Source organism: Lipophrys pholis, assembly GCF_963383615.2.
Source record: "Lipophrys pholis genome assembly, contig: SCAFFOLD_116, whole genome shotgun sequence".
Classification (NCBI taxonomy): Eukaryota; Metazoa; Chordata; class Actinopteri; order Blenniiformes; family Blenniidae; genus Lipophrys; species Lipophrys pholis.
This window is the reverse complement of record NW_028291990.1, coordinates 1-18,704: the sequence shown is the minus strand read 5'-3', so window position 1 is coordinate 18,704 and position 18,704 is coordinate 1. Positions and strand designations below refer to the sequence as shown.

Here is an 18,704-nt window from a genome sequence, read left to right as displayed (position 1 = left end):
TAACATTTTCATACTAATCATATTTTTTTTCATTAAATAATTTAAAAAATATTGGACAAATTTTTAACCCATATAATTTTTATTGGCCAAATAATTACCCAGTATTAATTAAATATACACATTAATAAAAGTTAATCTAAGGTAGAAAAATTTTAGATGAACTATTAATATTATATTATTCTTTTGATCAACAATTTATTTTAATACTTTTTTGTATTAAAATTAAATCAAATAGAAGCTATTTATTAATGAATTTAATACTTTAAATTTGACAAACACCATTAATTATAATAATATATATTAATATTAAAACATTATTCCAAAATTTACAGTATAATAAAAGTCTGGTTAAAAACTTAGATATATTAATAAAGAACAAAAAAGAATAATAAGAATATAAATATGGATGAATTAATCCCTTCCAAACCATTAAGTATTCTTCATACAAACACAATTTGAGAATTTTATAAATTGTATTATCCTTCGATACATCAAAAAATTAATGTATGTATGATCAATAATTTTTTTTTCTGCTTTATTTTTACTTTTTTTTACTTTTTAATTAGTAATTTACTCATTCATTATTATTATTAATAATCCCTTAAAAATACAAAAGTAAATAATACAAATAAATATTATGTTTTGATAATTGCGTTTATTGTAGTTTCAATTCAAAAACAAATAAAATTTCTATAATTTTTAAATTATTAATGTCATAATCATGAAATAATGAAATAAGTCATTTTACAATACATATTAATATATTTAATCTTCATTAAAAAATATAGGTATCAGAATCCGAGGCTTTGCACCACTATCAGCCTTTTGAGTCTCATTTAGTAGCGTTGGTGCCCATTAGTTGACCGGGTTAGGCCGGGAGGAGAGTTCCGTGGAGGTTTTCATGTCCATCCATGATAATCCTCAGTCCAATGCAGTGTCTCGGCCACATTCATCTTCACGGTTGGCTCCTTTGGTCAAATTAATATAATTTCCACCTATAAAATATAAAAATTAATAATTAAATTTTTTATTCTTATGGCAAATTAATATATTAGCATCAGTGATTATTATAGTAAATTTTATTAGTTATGTTATACTAAATTGTAACTAATTTCAAATTACTTATCATTATTAATTTAATTAAATTTCTTGAAGTGCCTAACTTTTTTTTTATTAAGTAATATAATTTTTTCTTAATTTAAAATTTAATTTCAAATTACTACTAAACTAATTTTTCTTGCTTAATAAATTGATTATTTTATTTTAATAATTAATGGGTATTTGTTATTTAAATTTTTATATATTTTTTAAAATTATTGTAAATAAATAAGTATTAATATTTTTAAAATTATGATAAAATGGAAGGCAAGATTATGCTTATTTTCTTGGACAAATTAAATGTTAAAATTATTAAATTTGAAATATTTATTATTTAATATATATACATATAAATATATCAAATATTGAGACAACTATTACAGAAATATTTTTTGCTTTGTTAGAAAAATAAATTAACAAGCGAAATTAATTTAATTGCATGCAAGTAAATATATACAATTTGCATATTTTAAATATTTTAACTCAAAAAAATAAATAAATTCTTACATATGTATGCTCAGCTAAAAAAAGTTCAGTTATTTTTAATAGCATTATAGATTAAACATTTAGTTTAATTTTAAATCTTTGCATTCAATAATTTTCGGTTGTGAAATAATTGAATTAAAAATTTTCGTCTCCAAAATTAACAAATAAATTGAATAAAATATATTGATTTCAATTATTTAAATAATTAAAAATTAGAATGCTTAATGAGATTGAATTTAATATAAAGAAAACAACTATTACTATAAAAAACATGATATATTTAATTAAACCTAATAATGAAATAAAAATAACTACTAATTAATTATATTATATTTTATATAATTAAAATAATTGATACTAAAATAAATATAAATAAATAAATATGAATTCATTACTTGATTTAGTAGTCTCTTGTTAATAATAAACTAGGTAATATTAATTCCTATGAATAATAAATACGGTTTGAAATAAGAGATTTAAAAATTGAGTTACTTTCTAATTCATTGTCAAATTACTGAAATAGACTATTTTAGTTCATTTTATAGAATACTTACTTAATAGTGATTATTATGTAACATTTAAACTATCTGATTAATTTTTGCTTAAATGTTAATTTTTTAATTTTTTATAAAATTATTACTAAGATACTTTAAGAGCTTAACTACTATTTTGATCTAAATAATATTATTAAAACTCAATAATGGGAATATATTTTTTTTAACTTAATTTAAATTAATTTATTGACTCCAAGATTCATTAATTTAATCAATATTAAAGTTAATTTACTATTCTTTTAGTTTCTTCTTTTTAGATTAAGTTTTCCTATAAATATTTTTTATACTTTATGGAGAATTCTCTTTTAAATAATTAATGACTGAAAATAATTTTTTATTTTAACCGACTTTTACTAAAGCTATACATGTTCAGTTGTCGAAAAAATGAATTATAACTGGAATGATTATAATGCTTTGCTAATATTGTTTTTTAAAATTATTATAATTTTTTAATTTAAAAGCTATTTCCTTATATGTTCCAACTAATAATATCAAAATAATTTTCATCCTAATAAATATAATACACTCACAATCTCAATCAGTTTTTATATAAATTTTGATAATTTTCTTACCATATTATAATTAATAACACAATTATTATTTTTTGATACTTGTTATTAAATAAAAATGGAATAAAATAATAAAAGAGTTTTAATTCTATCTGAAAAAAGATTTAATATATCTATTTTTATTTTTTGATTGACTCAATATTATCATCCAAACATGCATTAATATAACTATACTATAAAACTAAGTTATTAAAAAGATTCATTAATTATTTGATATAAATTGATATTTTTTTTAAAAAAAAAACAACAAAATATTTAAATTAAAATATAAAGTAATTAAATTATATAAAAAAAAAATTTTTTTATAATAGCATACTCATATATTTATTATGCATATGATTGTTTACCTTTTTATTTATTTGTTAAATATTTATAAAAAAAATTCAATATTTTCATTAAAGTTTGTAATTAATTCGTTTTATTTTTTTACCTATATGGAAAATTTAAATAAACCATTAAAATATTTTTTTTTTAAATCTTTTCATGCTGTTGTAATAATATTTAATTTTATAAATTTTAATATTGATTATTTATAATTAAATATGAATTTTTTAAATTAATCATACTTGAAAGGATACATTTATTTTACTCCAACTAAAATTGAAAATTAACTATCATGAGAAAATAATTAGCAAAATTCACGAAAAAAAAAAAATATTCCATTTTAAATTGTAAATGATTTACATATTAGTATGAGTAAAAACATTATTCTTAAGTTTAGATAAAAAGTAATCCTTTATATAAGGATTTCAAAAAAATATCATTCAAAAATTACAATATAAAAAATTCCACTATAAATTAAATAATATAATTCTATTAAGTGATTAATCTGAATAAAATATATATATAGCTATAAGTTTATAATAATAATTTATTAATGAATGTTAAGTATTGAATAATTATTTAAGAAAATATAAATTATAAACCTATTATGAGCAACCTATTTTTCATATTTCACTATTGAAATTACATATATCAATTAAAAATATTAATTAATAATTTTTGTAGTAATTCAAAAAAAAAATACTATATTATTTAAAAAAATATAATATGAATTTTTTTAATTAAGTAAAAATAAAAATTGGAATAGAATTATTCAAATTTTAAAATAACATGATTATATATTTATGGTTTATTTTTTTTCTACAAAAAATGTATTTTTTATTTAATATTAATTTATTTTATTAATTAAATAAGGTAAATTTAGTTTTCTTCAATATTATTACATAAAGTTAGTTATAGTTAATTATTTCATAAAACTATAATTTTTTATATATATGTATGATTCATATATTATATTTTGCATATGTTTATTTTCATTTATTATTTTATTTTGTTTAAAATATTTTTTTAAATATTTTGTGTTTATACTTTTACCATTGCATTTTTTAGATATATAGATAATACAATAAAATTTTAATTCAACAAAATTTTTTTTAAAAATAAATTTAATATATTAATGTATTATTATTAATCTTCTTCTAATTCATTATTCAAGACTTGTTAATAAAAATATATAAAAAAAAAATAAATATTTTTTTCAATTATTTCCTTAATTTTCATTAAATATCTCGTTTAAGATTATAATTGTGAATGCAAAATCTTATGTTCATCTATAAATATATTAAGATTATTAATTAAATCATATAATAGAACTTGATTATATATATTATTAAATAAAATTCTGTTGAATTGAGTTAATTCAACAGAATTTTATTTAATAATATATATAATCAAGTTCTATTATATGATTTCATTAATAAATCTTAATATATTTATCGATGAACATAAGATTTTGCATCCACCAATTATAATCTTAAACGTGATATTTCCTAAGTGTATTACCTATTAATAGATTTCAATTATTATATTTTAATAGTAGACTATTGTTAATGCTTTATTTGCTTATTAATTTCTCTTTAATATTTTTCAAGTTTATTAACCATTTAATTTTCCAATATTGTGTTGTCTAATAATGATTTTCTTAAATCCTTTTTTACTTTTTCAAACTACAGTTTTTAATCCTTTCTATTATATTATTGATTGTTAATAATTTCATTTAGCTAATTAATTTAATTTTATAACTTTAATATTTTCTAATTGTTTGTATCTTTAAATTATTTCTATTTCTATTAATACTATCTTTTAAATATAATTTTATAATTTTTATAAGATTCTAACAACTTTTTTTAAATTATATTGAAATCAGCGAAAAGAGATTTTATTTATTTTGATAAAGAAGGAGATTTTTCAAATTTATGAATAACTTCTAATATATTAGTAAAAAAATTACTGAATTTGTTATACAGAGGATTTTTTTTAATTTCAAAATATATTTATTTTAATTTGTTTTTAGAAGAAATTAATTATGCAATACATTATGCATTAAATTAATTTAGCTATTCAATAGATTTCAATTTTTAGATAAAGTTGATTTCTGCTTTTTCTCTTCTTCTTTATATTTTTTAAGACTAATTCTTTTATTCACTAAATAAAAACTTACTAATATTATTAACTTTTTATTTTATTTTAGGATTTTTATTTTAATCTTATTTGTTTTAATAGAATGATCTAGAAGAGTTTGGCTTTTTAACATCACTATGGTACTTATTCTATTGTTTAAGTAAATGTTTAATAAAATCTGATCCTTCATAATTTTATTTTTTTGATGCCACATCTCTCATATAAATATTATTGTTGAATGATTAAATCATATTTTTTGAAATTTTTTGCTTTGTATTGGTGAAATGATCTCTTGCCTTTACAGCAGAATATCTTATAGATTTAATAGGAGTTATTTCTTAATCTTCACTCATATATATATATTCGTTATATAATATAATAATCACTTCATATTTATTTAAATAGGATCAACTGACTATAAGTAATTCAACCATCTAAATACACAAGGGAAATCTTTTTTTAATTATGGTTTATTCAATAAAATTGAACACAACTATACATACATATTTATATCAGCTATTGATAATTAATAACCAACCATAAAAGAATTAAAAAATAATTTAGCTTAAACTGTTTTTAAACATGATATAAAAATCTTTTATTACTTCTTCATTTCTTATTATTACATTAATTTGAACTTTCCATAATGTAAATTTAGCTTTCTTAATGTAAATGAAAATTATGTTTGCTGCCATTGAATCATTGAATCTATTTAAACTTGTTAAACAATATTTTTGCCATACATTTTTTTATACTTTAGTGCCATATATTTCATAATTGATACAATTCCTGATATATAGCAACCTTCTTATTAAATCAATGGAAACTCAGCTAATGCATAAACTTTAGTAAATTATTTATTAAAACTAGTTTTACGATCAATATGAGTTGTTTACATTTGTAGTCTTAATAAATCCTTTATAATAAGTACTTTTTTTGTTAGCCTATCTGCAGGATCATAAAATAGCATTCAACAAATATATAATATATAATTAATATATAAGAGAAAAATAGTATCAAAATAATTTTCTTGATTTTGATTTACTTAAAACTTTCCAAAATGAAAATATTTTCCATTTTTTATTTTAAGTTAAAATTGATATTTTAAGTTTTATTTAATAATATTACTTAATCTTTTGAAATTATCTATTTAATATATATCTTTTGAATATCAATATAATATTTTTTATTGAGCTTTTTAATTATCTTTTATATTTATTATTTTAAGAATTATTTTTCAAAATAAAAAAACATTTACATTTTTATCGCAATTAATAATATCGATTAGCATTTTATAAATTATAGTTTTTAAGATTTTTAATTTTATAGTAAGATTTCTTAAGTAATTGTTTTTTATAATAAATATAAGGAAATTCAATAAATTTCTTAAATGATTAAATAAATAATCTTTTTGACATTCTGTTATTAATCAATAATAATTTCTTTTTTTTTTTATTATATTAATATTTATTATAGAAGATTTCAAATAATCTATTTTTAGTTTTAATATTTATATATTACTTAAAATTGTTTTTTTTCAAATTTATTAATAAAGTAATAAAAACCCATTTATAAATTCGTTATTATGTATATAATTTATGATATTTGATTGCCATTTATATTCTTTAATTTTGATTTTTTTTTTATTATAGTTACCATATCATTCTTTTGAAAATTTTACGCTTTTTTATTAATTTTATTTATTTTATATATTAAGAATCTATTTTTTATTTTTTAATTCTCTTGTTTCTATATTAATATAAGCATAAAAGAATCTTTTTTTTTATTCTTAAATTATACATTTTTCTGCAATATTTAGTTTTAATATTATCACACAATACTTTAAAACTTATTTTTTTCAATTTGAATAAGTGTCTTTTAATAAAATATAATTCTTTTTAAAATAAAAATTTTAGATTTGCTTTCAATTTTATAATGAAAAATGCTTTATTTTAGTAATTAATTTTTTATTTTAATTTAACTAATTTATAAAAATAAATAATTTAAAAATACTTTTATTTTAATATTTTTTAATAAAACGTAATAGCAAATTTATTTTTATATTGTATATAATGTTTATTAAAATAAAACTATCTAAATTTTTTAAAAAATAAAAGTTTTTTAATTGCAAAATTTTTTTACTAAATTTTTTTTTTATACTCATGTAATAATAAATTTTTTCTTAATTTCTTTAAATATTTCTTTAAAATATTTTTATTGCAAATTGATCGTTATTTCTTATTTTTATATTATAAATAAAAGTAAAGTTTTAATTGACTATAAAATCTAAATATTTTTTTTATTGCTAATTTTCTTTATAGATTTTATTTTCTTTGCTATCTATTTAATGATTATTCATGAATTTTATTTTTAAATAAGTAAAATAATCTCTCTAAATAATAATTTTCTTTGATTAATAATCCTTTGAAACCTTTCCTAAGTAATCCATATAAATAAAATTAATTAGTGATGATTAAGTTTAGACGTTTTGCTCTTTTCTAAACAAGATTTCTTTTAAGAGATTAAAAAAATATTCGATTCATATTATCAGATGATTACATTATTAATAATATTAATCATATATAATCAAATTAATTAATCATAATTAGGAATTAGATGAGTTCGTCTTGGCCTTCTAGGGGGAGGAGGAGGACAAACATAAGTGTTGTTATTTATTAAAAATGATCGTGGATAGCGATTAGATTGACCATAATTAAAATGTGAATTTGTAGATTGATTAACATAAAATATAGGTTTCTGTATTATTTATTATTGTATTTTATGTGAAATTAATTTTCTTTTACATATTTAACCGTTATTTAAAAAGCTTGGAACTAATAATTATTCCTATTTTTATGCATTTTTAAATTATTTTTTTTATGTGGTCTAATATATATTTGTAATTTAGTTATAAATGACTCCTTACAATTAATTTATTCTCCTTTATCTGCGTTAAATTATGTTTGAATCCTGTTTATTTAAATTGTTTTATGAAAGATATATTTAGTTATTTAATTTTTATTTCTGCTCTTTTGTATATTTTAATAAATCTTCAATATCTTTATCCTACTATCTATTCATCATGAAATTTGAATATAAATATATAAATATAAATCAGATATATACTATCTTCAATATCAGTGTAGTGACAATATCATCAAGTTTAATTAAATATAATATTAATGTAAATGTTCATTTAAGCAAAGCAATAACTTACAACATACATTTTTTAGCAACTATTTACGAATATTGTTTAGAATCTTGATTCATGAATGCATGACCTACTCCCTTCTATATATGTAAAGTCACTTTCCCTCCTGCTTTCTGAACTTGTTATTGAAATTGTTTTGCTCTTTAAGGGTCAGCAAATCCTTTAAGGACATCTTCCTCTCCAAAATATCCATGAATCTGACATTTAATTTTACTTAGGTCCATCTTCTATATCTCAGGAACCCCATAAAAGGGAAAACCTATCTAAAATCCAGAAATATATACTAAACTAGCAATAGCAAGGGCTCCACCCATACAAAATCCAATAATAGCAATTTTTTTGCAACCATATTTTTATAAATACTGTTTAGCTGCAGCCACATCAGCAATAGCTGATGGCCAGTCTAATCCATTCATGTGGTGACCAGCCTCTTCATGGTCTTTGGCAATTTTTCCTCGATATATATCTGGCACTAGAACTACTACCTTACCAGCCTTTGAGAAACTATCAGCGGTTATAGTCAAAGATTTATTCATTCCCCACCATTATTGGAGCATAATCATTCCCCATTACGATTATTTACATTAAGGAGATAAATACCCTTTACCGTTTTATTTACCTTATACTGGAAATTAAGTGTTTAAAGTACCTGGCGAACTAATATTAGGATGCAAATTAGAAAAATCCATTTTATTTATTATATATTTTAATTATAATCATATTTATATTAAATCCTTACATGTTCTAATGTTATATTATAATTCTATATAACTGAATTATACTATTCTATTATTATCACTACTTAATAATAATAAGTATATAAATATAAATCTATCTTCAATATCAGTGTAGTGACAATATCATCAAATTTTATTATATATAATATTAATATTTAACAAAGCAACAACTGACTACTCGTAAATAAGTATAAGTGTATGTGACACCTCAGTCCAATGTAATTTAAGTTTAAAAAAAAGGATAATAATTAATATCATAATATTTAATCTATTTTTAATTAATTAGCCAATTTTTTCCCCAGTTTATTGGCCTCAATTTTATCATTAATCTAAGCTTCTTTATAAGGAAAAATTACTTCATTAGCATATACTAGATATTATTACCAATCAATCTTTTAGTTTGAATCTTTATCAAATTTAAAAATTTATTCCTGTATAAACTTAATCTATTAAGCTTTGACTTATTATTACCTTTTCATCTATTTAGCTTTGAGTTTGATTGACTGTTAAATCTCATTTAATACTATATACCCATCTTTATTAAAATCTACATTGGTAAACATAGTAGTTGAAAATTAATTTCTTTTTTTTTAACTTAGATGCTAAGATGTTGCTATGTAAATCAAAAACAACACGTTTAATATAAACATAAATTATTAATAATATACTATATATATATAACATATTTTAATTAAATATCGTTAATTTTTAAATCTTCACATTGGATCATATATTTAAATTTATTTTTTATCCTGATATTTATACAATAAAACAAATATACAAAATAAAATTAGTTATGTATTAGATTACAATACACATCTAACCTTATTTTATTTGAATATTCTAAATAATATTAATTATAAATTTAAAAATAATCATAATATATTTCATCAAATAAAAAATTTTTTAATTCTTATATTTTTTCCTTTCAAAATAAAATTGGTTGGCATTAATTATGCACATCTAATCTTATTTTTAATAATTAAATTAAATTAATTAATTAAATGTTTAATTTATAATGAAATCATTAATTCAAACTCTCCCAAAATGCTTTTGCTTTCCTTAATTTTTTCTCTTTAGTATTGGGTCTCTTTTATCCCTTCAACTTTTGCTACATTCTTCTAATCTTTTTATTTTGCATCTTTTATTTATATAACTGATTCTGTGGTCCTTCATGTTTCAATAAATTTTATCTCATTTTTTATTTCTTCTATTAATAAATAGATTCCAACTGACTGATCTTCATCTTTGGACTATATATTCCTTTTTATATCTTATCCAAAATATAAGTTTAAATGATTTTCTATGATTACTATTAAACACTTTTCTCAATCTCTTAATGAATGTTGTGAAATTAACTATGATGAAAAATTAATTATGGTCCTTTTTTTAATTATAATATTTTACATAATTAGCCTGATATATATTTTGTCATTTTATTTAATTGTCTATTTGTATGTTTTTATAATTGAATTGGAATATTAGTCTATTAATTAATATTATCTTAATTATAGAATAACCAAAAGATATGAATTGTAGTTGCCAATTTATTGACATGTAATTATTTGATATAAATATTTAATTATAATTGTTTCCTAATCTAATTTCTTTGTAATATTTAATTTAAGTATTACATATAAATACTTTTAGCTTGATCATTAAATATTTAGGATCCATTATTCTACTTTCCTACAATTTTTTCATAATTTTCTTTTTCTTTCTAATATTTTTATATATTAGGGAATAAATTCTTCACTTTTCGCATATCTTTTTTCCTAAATAATCCTTGGAATTATGTTGGTATATCATATTAAATATCTGGGCAAAGAGGAGTATCATTAATACTATTATCAAGTTTTTTAAGTTATTTTTATCTATTCTTCCGTTTCAAATAAATTTCATACCTTTCCCTTTATTCTTGTAATTTTTTTTATCCAAAAACCCTCTCTTTTTCCCATTGCTCAACACTCTCTTCCAATATTTATTTATCTAAATTATATCGAGTTGATAATATACTTGAAATCTATTTAACTTTTAATCTTGATGATCCTATGCTCGTATCTTATATTTAAATATTTTTTTAGAATTCCGTTCGAGGAGCTGGTGTATTCAATGCTTTCAAATATTATTTTTCTCCTCTTTCCTTAAATTATTTTTATGTTTTAGGATTCATTAATTATGTTTTTTTATTAATTGGTTCATAATCTTATTTTACTTATTTACTTTATTTTTATTAAATTTGTTTCGATTCAACATTTTTAGGAAATGATGATAAATCTTATTATTGGAGATAATTAGGCATTGGTTGCTTATTCTAACCTATTCTTTGCTAATTCAAGTAATTAGGACTCATTTTATTAAAAGTACCATGAAATGGGTCTTTACCTAAATATTGTTTTAAATCCTGCACAAATTAATGTAAATATCCTTCTAGCTAAGATCTTATCTATTATGGCACTTTATACCCTCTTAATTAAAGAATATGTTAGTTAATACTTCTAGCAGGTAAATTCTTTTTGACTTCTAGAAGAATATTCAATTTAGCAGTATTTAACATCTCATGTTTTTACATATCTTATGGCGCTTTAATGAATTTCTTTTTATATTTTTAGTTAAATTCTTTGTATGATTGATTTCTTAATGGTTTTATATCAGTAATACTATGAATATGGTTATAGATATGATTATGCATAAATTTGAGCCTGGCATATTTTTGGGATTTTAGTACATCTTATTTACCATGTTAATCAAGAGTTTGACTAAAATCTATTTACCTTATACCATGTCTTTGCCTTAAATGATTTGCTCCTATATTTCTTCTCCCAAAAAAATTAATTATTTTTATTATTAACATTTATATTTAATAAACAATCATTACTTCTTTATGTTTTTATATATGTATAATTAAGCTGAACTAATTTGTTGTGCAATAATTCTATTAAGTATATATCCTTGTGATAAAAATATGCAAACACTAGTGAACCATAAATGCTCAAGAAATTATTCTCCTCGTCCCTCAACCTTCAGTGCAAAATACCACCATACTAATATACCCAATAAGATAATCATACAATACGAAAAAGTAGCTTTTCTTTTATTTTACATAAATAAAACATTTTAAACAATTGGTAATAAACCTATGAAAAGCCAATGCATGTATTGTAATGTATATACTTTATTAAATAAGATGAACAACCAAGTTTGTACAAAAAAACAGAACAAAGGTTTCTTGTTTAAATGGATTGAACAAACTAATAATAAAAATAATTGTGTAAGTGAAATCACAATCTTTGTGAAAGGAGGCATTTATAGATAATTAGATAGAAATAAGGGAGAATATGAATGTCGGTAGTCTTATCGTGTTAAGTGATATAATATTCCTTTTTAAATGAATGTTGGATAATATAGTTAACATAATATTGTCACTACTATAAAAGTGATAAATGAAACAAAAGAAAATTTAAAAAGTTGCTTTTTATTATGCCATAAATGTTGAATTATTGTAAAGATGAATATTATTGGAAATATTCGCCAATGTACTGCAAATCCGTATAATACAGCTGAAACAGAATATCTTTTTTGTTCAAAATTTATCATAAAACATAATAGAATAAACAGAATAATAGAGTCTGAACTTCCTCTTGTTGTCAAGTATATCACTAATGGATTAATATAATAAAATGTAGATAAAGCAACACTTTTACTATACATATAAAAAATAAATAAGCAAAAAGTATCTATTATAGTAAATAAATATTTACCAGCTGATGCATTATACTAATTGAGTTGTAAAATATAACTTAGTATAGGAGTATATCTATATGTAGGATGATTAAAAGGGGATTAACCAATATATTGATAATGTGCTGCAACTGAATATACTTTATAATCGATATCTGTATACGAAAGTTATGTTTTTTACCATTATTTACTCTTTTATATTAAGTAGACACGAATTGATAGTCCTATTAGAAGAGTCATCCACAATTGATATGTCATAATAATTATAAAATCTATAATTCATTTAGTTAATCTTATTCTTTATTATTAATTATTTAATTTTCGTTATGTTTTTAATTTCATTTTTATTTCCTGTCTGTCTAGTATAATAATACAAAGAGTAAATAGCATAGTTACTAAACATAAAATAGAATAACTAATAATAATTATTTTACTTACTCCACTATAAATATAATTAAATACATATAATAATTATGTAATTGTATTTGCTATTAATAATTTAATGAATATAAATTTATTCTTACTACCAATACAAGTACCAACAAAGAAACAATGATGATCAATTTAATAGATACACTCTTAACAAAAAACACAATGTGTTGAATTTAAATGAACTTACTTTTGACATGCATTACAATATTTACTTAATAAGTCAGTAGGTTCTTCACTACTATGACTAGTTCTAACTTTTATATAAATGTATATTGAATAAATTTAAAATATTTTTAATATTAGCATTATTACTTTTTATAGATTGCTATCTGCAAATTTTATGAAAAGTATGTTAGATATTAGCATTATCATTAGTATTATAAAAATACTTACCATTGTAGTGATTAAATTAAGACCCTTTAATAAAATATTATACATAATTATAAAATATAAAGTTCAAATTAATTGACAACATCTTTATTATTATTTCTTTTTATTTAATTCTTTTTTATTCTCAATTTGTTTGCTTTCATTCTTATTAAGCAATTATTGTTTAATTTAATTGTTTACAATTGGTTTCTCATTTGATGTATTTTATTTTTGTTTCACATTTTAAAGTAAAGATGATCTTCTTGCAATTCCAACTTCCGGAACTTATTTTATGGTTATAGACTTTTTAAATTTCGGTTCTTCAATTTAGTGTTATTAAAGATCATTTAATTAATCATTTTTACTGAATGAACTTTTAATTTAACTATAAGTATTAATTCTCTTTTTTTATAAATATATTTACTCGATTTATAGAACTAATTATTAATTTTATTTTTTAATTTTAAATTTTGCATTGACTATTTAATTTATTTCTTTTAATAATTAATCAAATATTTTAATTTATAACTTCTTAAAAGTTTAATATTTCAAAAAAGAAAATACAGCAACAGCCATAAACTAAAGACCAATAGGAAACTAAAGAATTATTCTACATACTCTTTTTGAGTATTATTAAAGATCCTATTAAAATTATCCAACAATAGTTAATAATTAAAGTAAAATTTTATTAAATTCTATCTAATCATAAAATTTCCTATACTGTATATTAATCTATTATATATCAAATTTCCTAAGTAAATCATTAATAATCATTTTCTTTATTTATAGATTAATATTATCGTGTATTTTCCTTGCAGAATAATAAATAAAAATAATAGAGAGTGCCTCTTTAAAATTCATACCTTTTCTTCTAATTGTAATTAATTTATCTTAGAAAGTTAATTTATGTAGTATGATAGAATTAACATTTATATGATCATTTATATTTATCTTACTAGTTTTATATAAATTAATTGAAGCTTAATTAATTTTTGTATTTTATTATAGTATGTTGTTAACCAATGAGTCTGGTTATATTGAATTTACGAATGATGATTAATTAAAAGAGGGTTACCTGAATGAGGGTTAATTAAAAGAATTTTACATTAAATAAACAATTATATCGGTAATATATATATATATAAATATATATAATGAGTATAGAAGTATAGATATTAAATTAAAATTAATTATTGAATTTCAATGATGAATGATTTAATTATTATATAGCGGGATAAAATATTATGATGTCATTTGAATTGAGTTAATTAATTTTCATTGTTGAATATGACTGAATAGCCAGCGTATTACTCAGATGATGAAAAAAAGCCTATAAAACCTAAAGACAAAGCTGCATTCAATAGTGCCAATTTGACTGGATGGAAAGATTTAATGTTAAAACCATCATTAATGAAAGCATTAAAAAATGCAGGTTTTTAGCATCCCTCTTAAGTACAGCAGGAATGTCTGCCATATGCTGTCTAAGGCCATGATATTTTATGCCAAGCTAAAAGTGGGATGGGAAAAACAGCAGTTTTTGCACTCTCTATACTTAATCAATTGGTCCCTGATGAAGGATCTAAATAGGTCACTTAAATGAAGGAATGTTCTTGTATAGTTACTGCACATACAAGAGAATTAGCCTATCAAATACTTAAAGACTTTAAAAGATTTGGCCAATTTATTTAAGGTCTTAATTGCACTGCAGTATTTGGAGGAATAGAAATATAAAAAGATATGTAAAACTTTAAAAAGACAAAGCCTCAAATTATTGTAGGCACTCCTGGTAGGTTATATTCCTTGATGTCTAATAAAACTCTTAAGTTGTAGAACACTAAATATTTCGTTATTGATGAATGTGATAAAGTATTAGGCAATGCTAAAATGAGAATTGATGTACAAAGTGTGTTTACAAAAACACCTAAACAAAAGCAGGTAATGATGTATAGTGCTACAATGTCTTAATAAATTAAAAAAGGTTTGTTTTTGATTAGACTGTAAGTTATTCCTTCAAGATCCAATTGAAATCTTCATTGACGAGTCGAAACTAGTATTGCATGGACTGCTTCAGTATTATGTTTATTTGCCGGAGGTATTATTAATAACAAGCGCAAAAAATTTGACAAGCTGTGCCATCTACTTGATAATCTGACATTCAATCAGATAATTCTATTTGTGAATACGGTGGAACGTGCTATAATGTTGACCAAACTTTTGAAAGAACGTTTTTTCAACCCTATCTGCATCCATCGCAAATTAGAGCAAGACGAAAGGATAAAAAACTACGATAGTTTCAAGAAAGCTGAAACAAAACTGATGGTAGCCACTGACATTTTCGGCAGGGGCATGGACATTTAACGTGTCGACTTCGTTATAAATTTTGGTAGGCTCATTCTAAACCTTAGACTTCCCCGAAGACCGATAATCATATTTACATCGAGTGGGCAGGGCCGGACGATTCGGTACCAAAGGATTAGCTATCAATTTCATTCGATCCGATGAGGAATAACCCACTGATCCCAAGAAAATGACCGACAAACAAGTACTCGAAACAGTACAAGATGGATTCAAAATTAAAATTTCTTAATTGCCTAAAGAAATTGATTCATCAATACAAACCGTTAAATGATACAAATGACATCCATATATATATTTATTCATATAATATTTCTAATAGATAGTATAATGATCACTGATGATGTTTAGATGAAAATTATTATTTTTCTTTTTTTTTTAATGCTTATTAATTCTATTTTTAATTAGCATTGTCTTTAATATTATCTTAGTAATTTTATTGTATTTAATTCAATTATACTTATTTATCTTATTCTGTCCTTATTAAAGTATCATTCATCTGTATTATATAATTTCCTTATTAGTTAATTCTAATTTTAAAAATAAGATTTTCCAATTTACAATGGAAATATTGATTGAGCAAATAAATAGCTTTCCTTTCTTTGAGAAAAAATAATTTTTCCACATTTTTAAAGTAATTAACTACCCAAACTAGTAATTTACTATTCTAAAACCAACATTTAACAATATGAGGTTGTCCATGTATATATACATTCTTTTCTGCAATCTGCCTTATTATGCTCCATTTATTTTAAAAATTATTTATGTTTTTTTGATTGGAATATTATAAACTACTTTTTATTTTACTTCTCTTAAAATTCTTTCGCAGGAATTTTGTCTCCTATTTTATTTTTTTTGCCTCGTAGTAGCTTTTCTGTTTATAAATTTTTTTAACTAGTATGGCATTCTATTAAAGGATTCTAATACTATTATAATTACGTACTCTTGATAAATATTATGATTTATTGACTTATTGGCAGTGTGATTATTTTTTCTATTTTTTTTATTTGTCTTTACATTTTTTAAGTTGATTTATTTATTTTAATTTGATTTTATCGCCTATTTTAATCTTTCTTTTATTAATATTAAAGTTGAAGTTTGACTTCACGCTCATTATTTTTTGTTCATGAATTTAGAATTATCTTCTTTTGTCTTTGTTATAACAAATTTTACTGGCAAAGAGCACTTTATTCATTAGATAATTATTCTAAATAAAATTAATTCATAATATCATATATCTTGTTTTTTCAATATTTTTATGATTTAGCTTGTATATTTATTTGAAAGGAATAAAAAAGTAATGATGAATAAAATAAAGAAATTATGCAATCCATATTTTTTATAATCTATAATTATTTATTATCAGTTATACTCATTAATATTTTATTAGTAATTTTTAGGGGTTGGGGTTGGGGTTGGGGTTGGGGTTGGGGTTGGGGTTGGGGTTGGGGTTGGGGTTGGGGTTGGGGTTGGGGTTGGGGTTGGGGTTGGGGTTGGGGTTGGGGTTGGGATCTAATTATACTAAAATATTTCAAATGATCTTTTTAATCAATAATTTTTTTTACAAAGGTATAATACTCATCAGTACTAATACTAAAATTGCTTTAAAATATTAAGGTTAATTCATCTTTATAGAATGTGTTCAAAGGAGAATAGGATAATTAATCTAATCTAAATTCATTAGCCAATATATTACCTATTTTTAATATTTTAATTTTTAATAATAGAATAAAAAGATTAAATAAATATTTAAAACTGAAAAAAATTAATTCAATCATTTAAAAGATTGTTTTTTATTTTTTTATATTTTTATAGTATAATTTAGCATTTTGAAATTTTATATATGGTATTTTTTTTGAGAATTATAAAAGAATTTTTTATTTATGATTTGATATATATTAATTTGTTTTATTTTATAATATTAATACAAAGAAGAAGGGGTTGGGGTTGGGGTTGGGGTTGGGTTGGGGTTGGGGTTGGGTTGGGGTTGGGGTTGGGGTTGGGATATGATTCGAAAATAATGATAAATAAAATCATATAATAATAATAATAATCATCATCATCCAATTCTAAATCGTTGGAAAATATATTATAAATAATATATTATTAAGAGCCATTATTTACTTTATATTAGAAATATTATATATAATTTATATTATAATGTATAAGATTATATAATAGATACTGATCATAATTATTGTAACTAATAGCAGGTCACTTATTTTTCACACCAAACCTAATTCTTGTGATTAAATGTAATATTAATATTCATCAAATTATTTATTTGATAGTATTCCTCTATAATATTAAATTTGGCGAATATAATTTAGATTTTAGATTCTTTATTCAATAAATTAAACAAAATCTGGGAGAATTTAACATAACTTTTAATTATTTTTTTCTTAATGATCAGGGCAATGCTACATAGATTAGATTATAATGCACCTTATAATAAAATATATTGTTATAAATATAATAATTAGATATATATAAAATCTTATAAATTTAATAAATATAATAATAATAATATAATCATGGGGTTGGGGTTGGGGTTGGGGTTGGGGGTTGGGGTTGGGGTTGGGGTTGGGGGTTGGGGTTGGGGTTGGGTTGGGGTTGGGGTTGGGGTTGGGGTTGGGGTTGGGGTTGGGGTTGGGTTGGGGTTGGGGTTGGGGTTGGGGTTGGGGTTGGG

The 18,704-nt window shown here is 21.0% G+C and overlaps 1 protein-coding gene across 1 annotated transcript; it reads left to right on the top strand.

Moving 5' to 3' along the window:
• Positions 1–15,675: 15,675 nt before the first annotated feature.
• LOC308128309 (uncharacterized protein) lies at positions 15,676–16,169 on the top strand (the record flags this gene model as incomplete). Its single annotated transcript, XM_080494007.1, has 2 exons — positions 15,676–15,752; positions 16,095–16,169. Coding segments are annotated over 2 exons (152 nt in total), but the record flags the coding sequence as incomplete, so codon positions are not given.
• Positions 16,170–18,704: the final 2,535 nt, after the last annotated feature.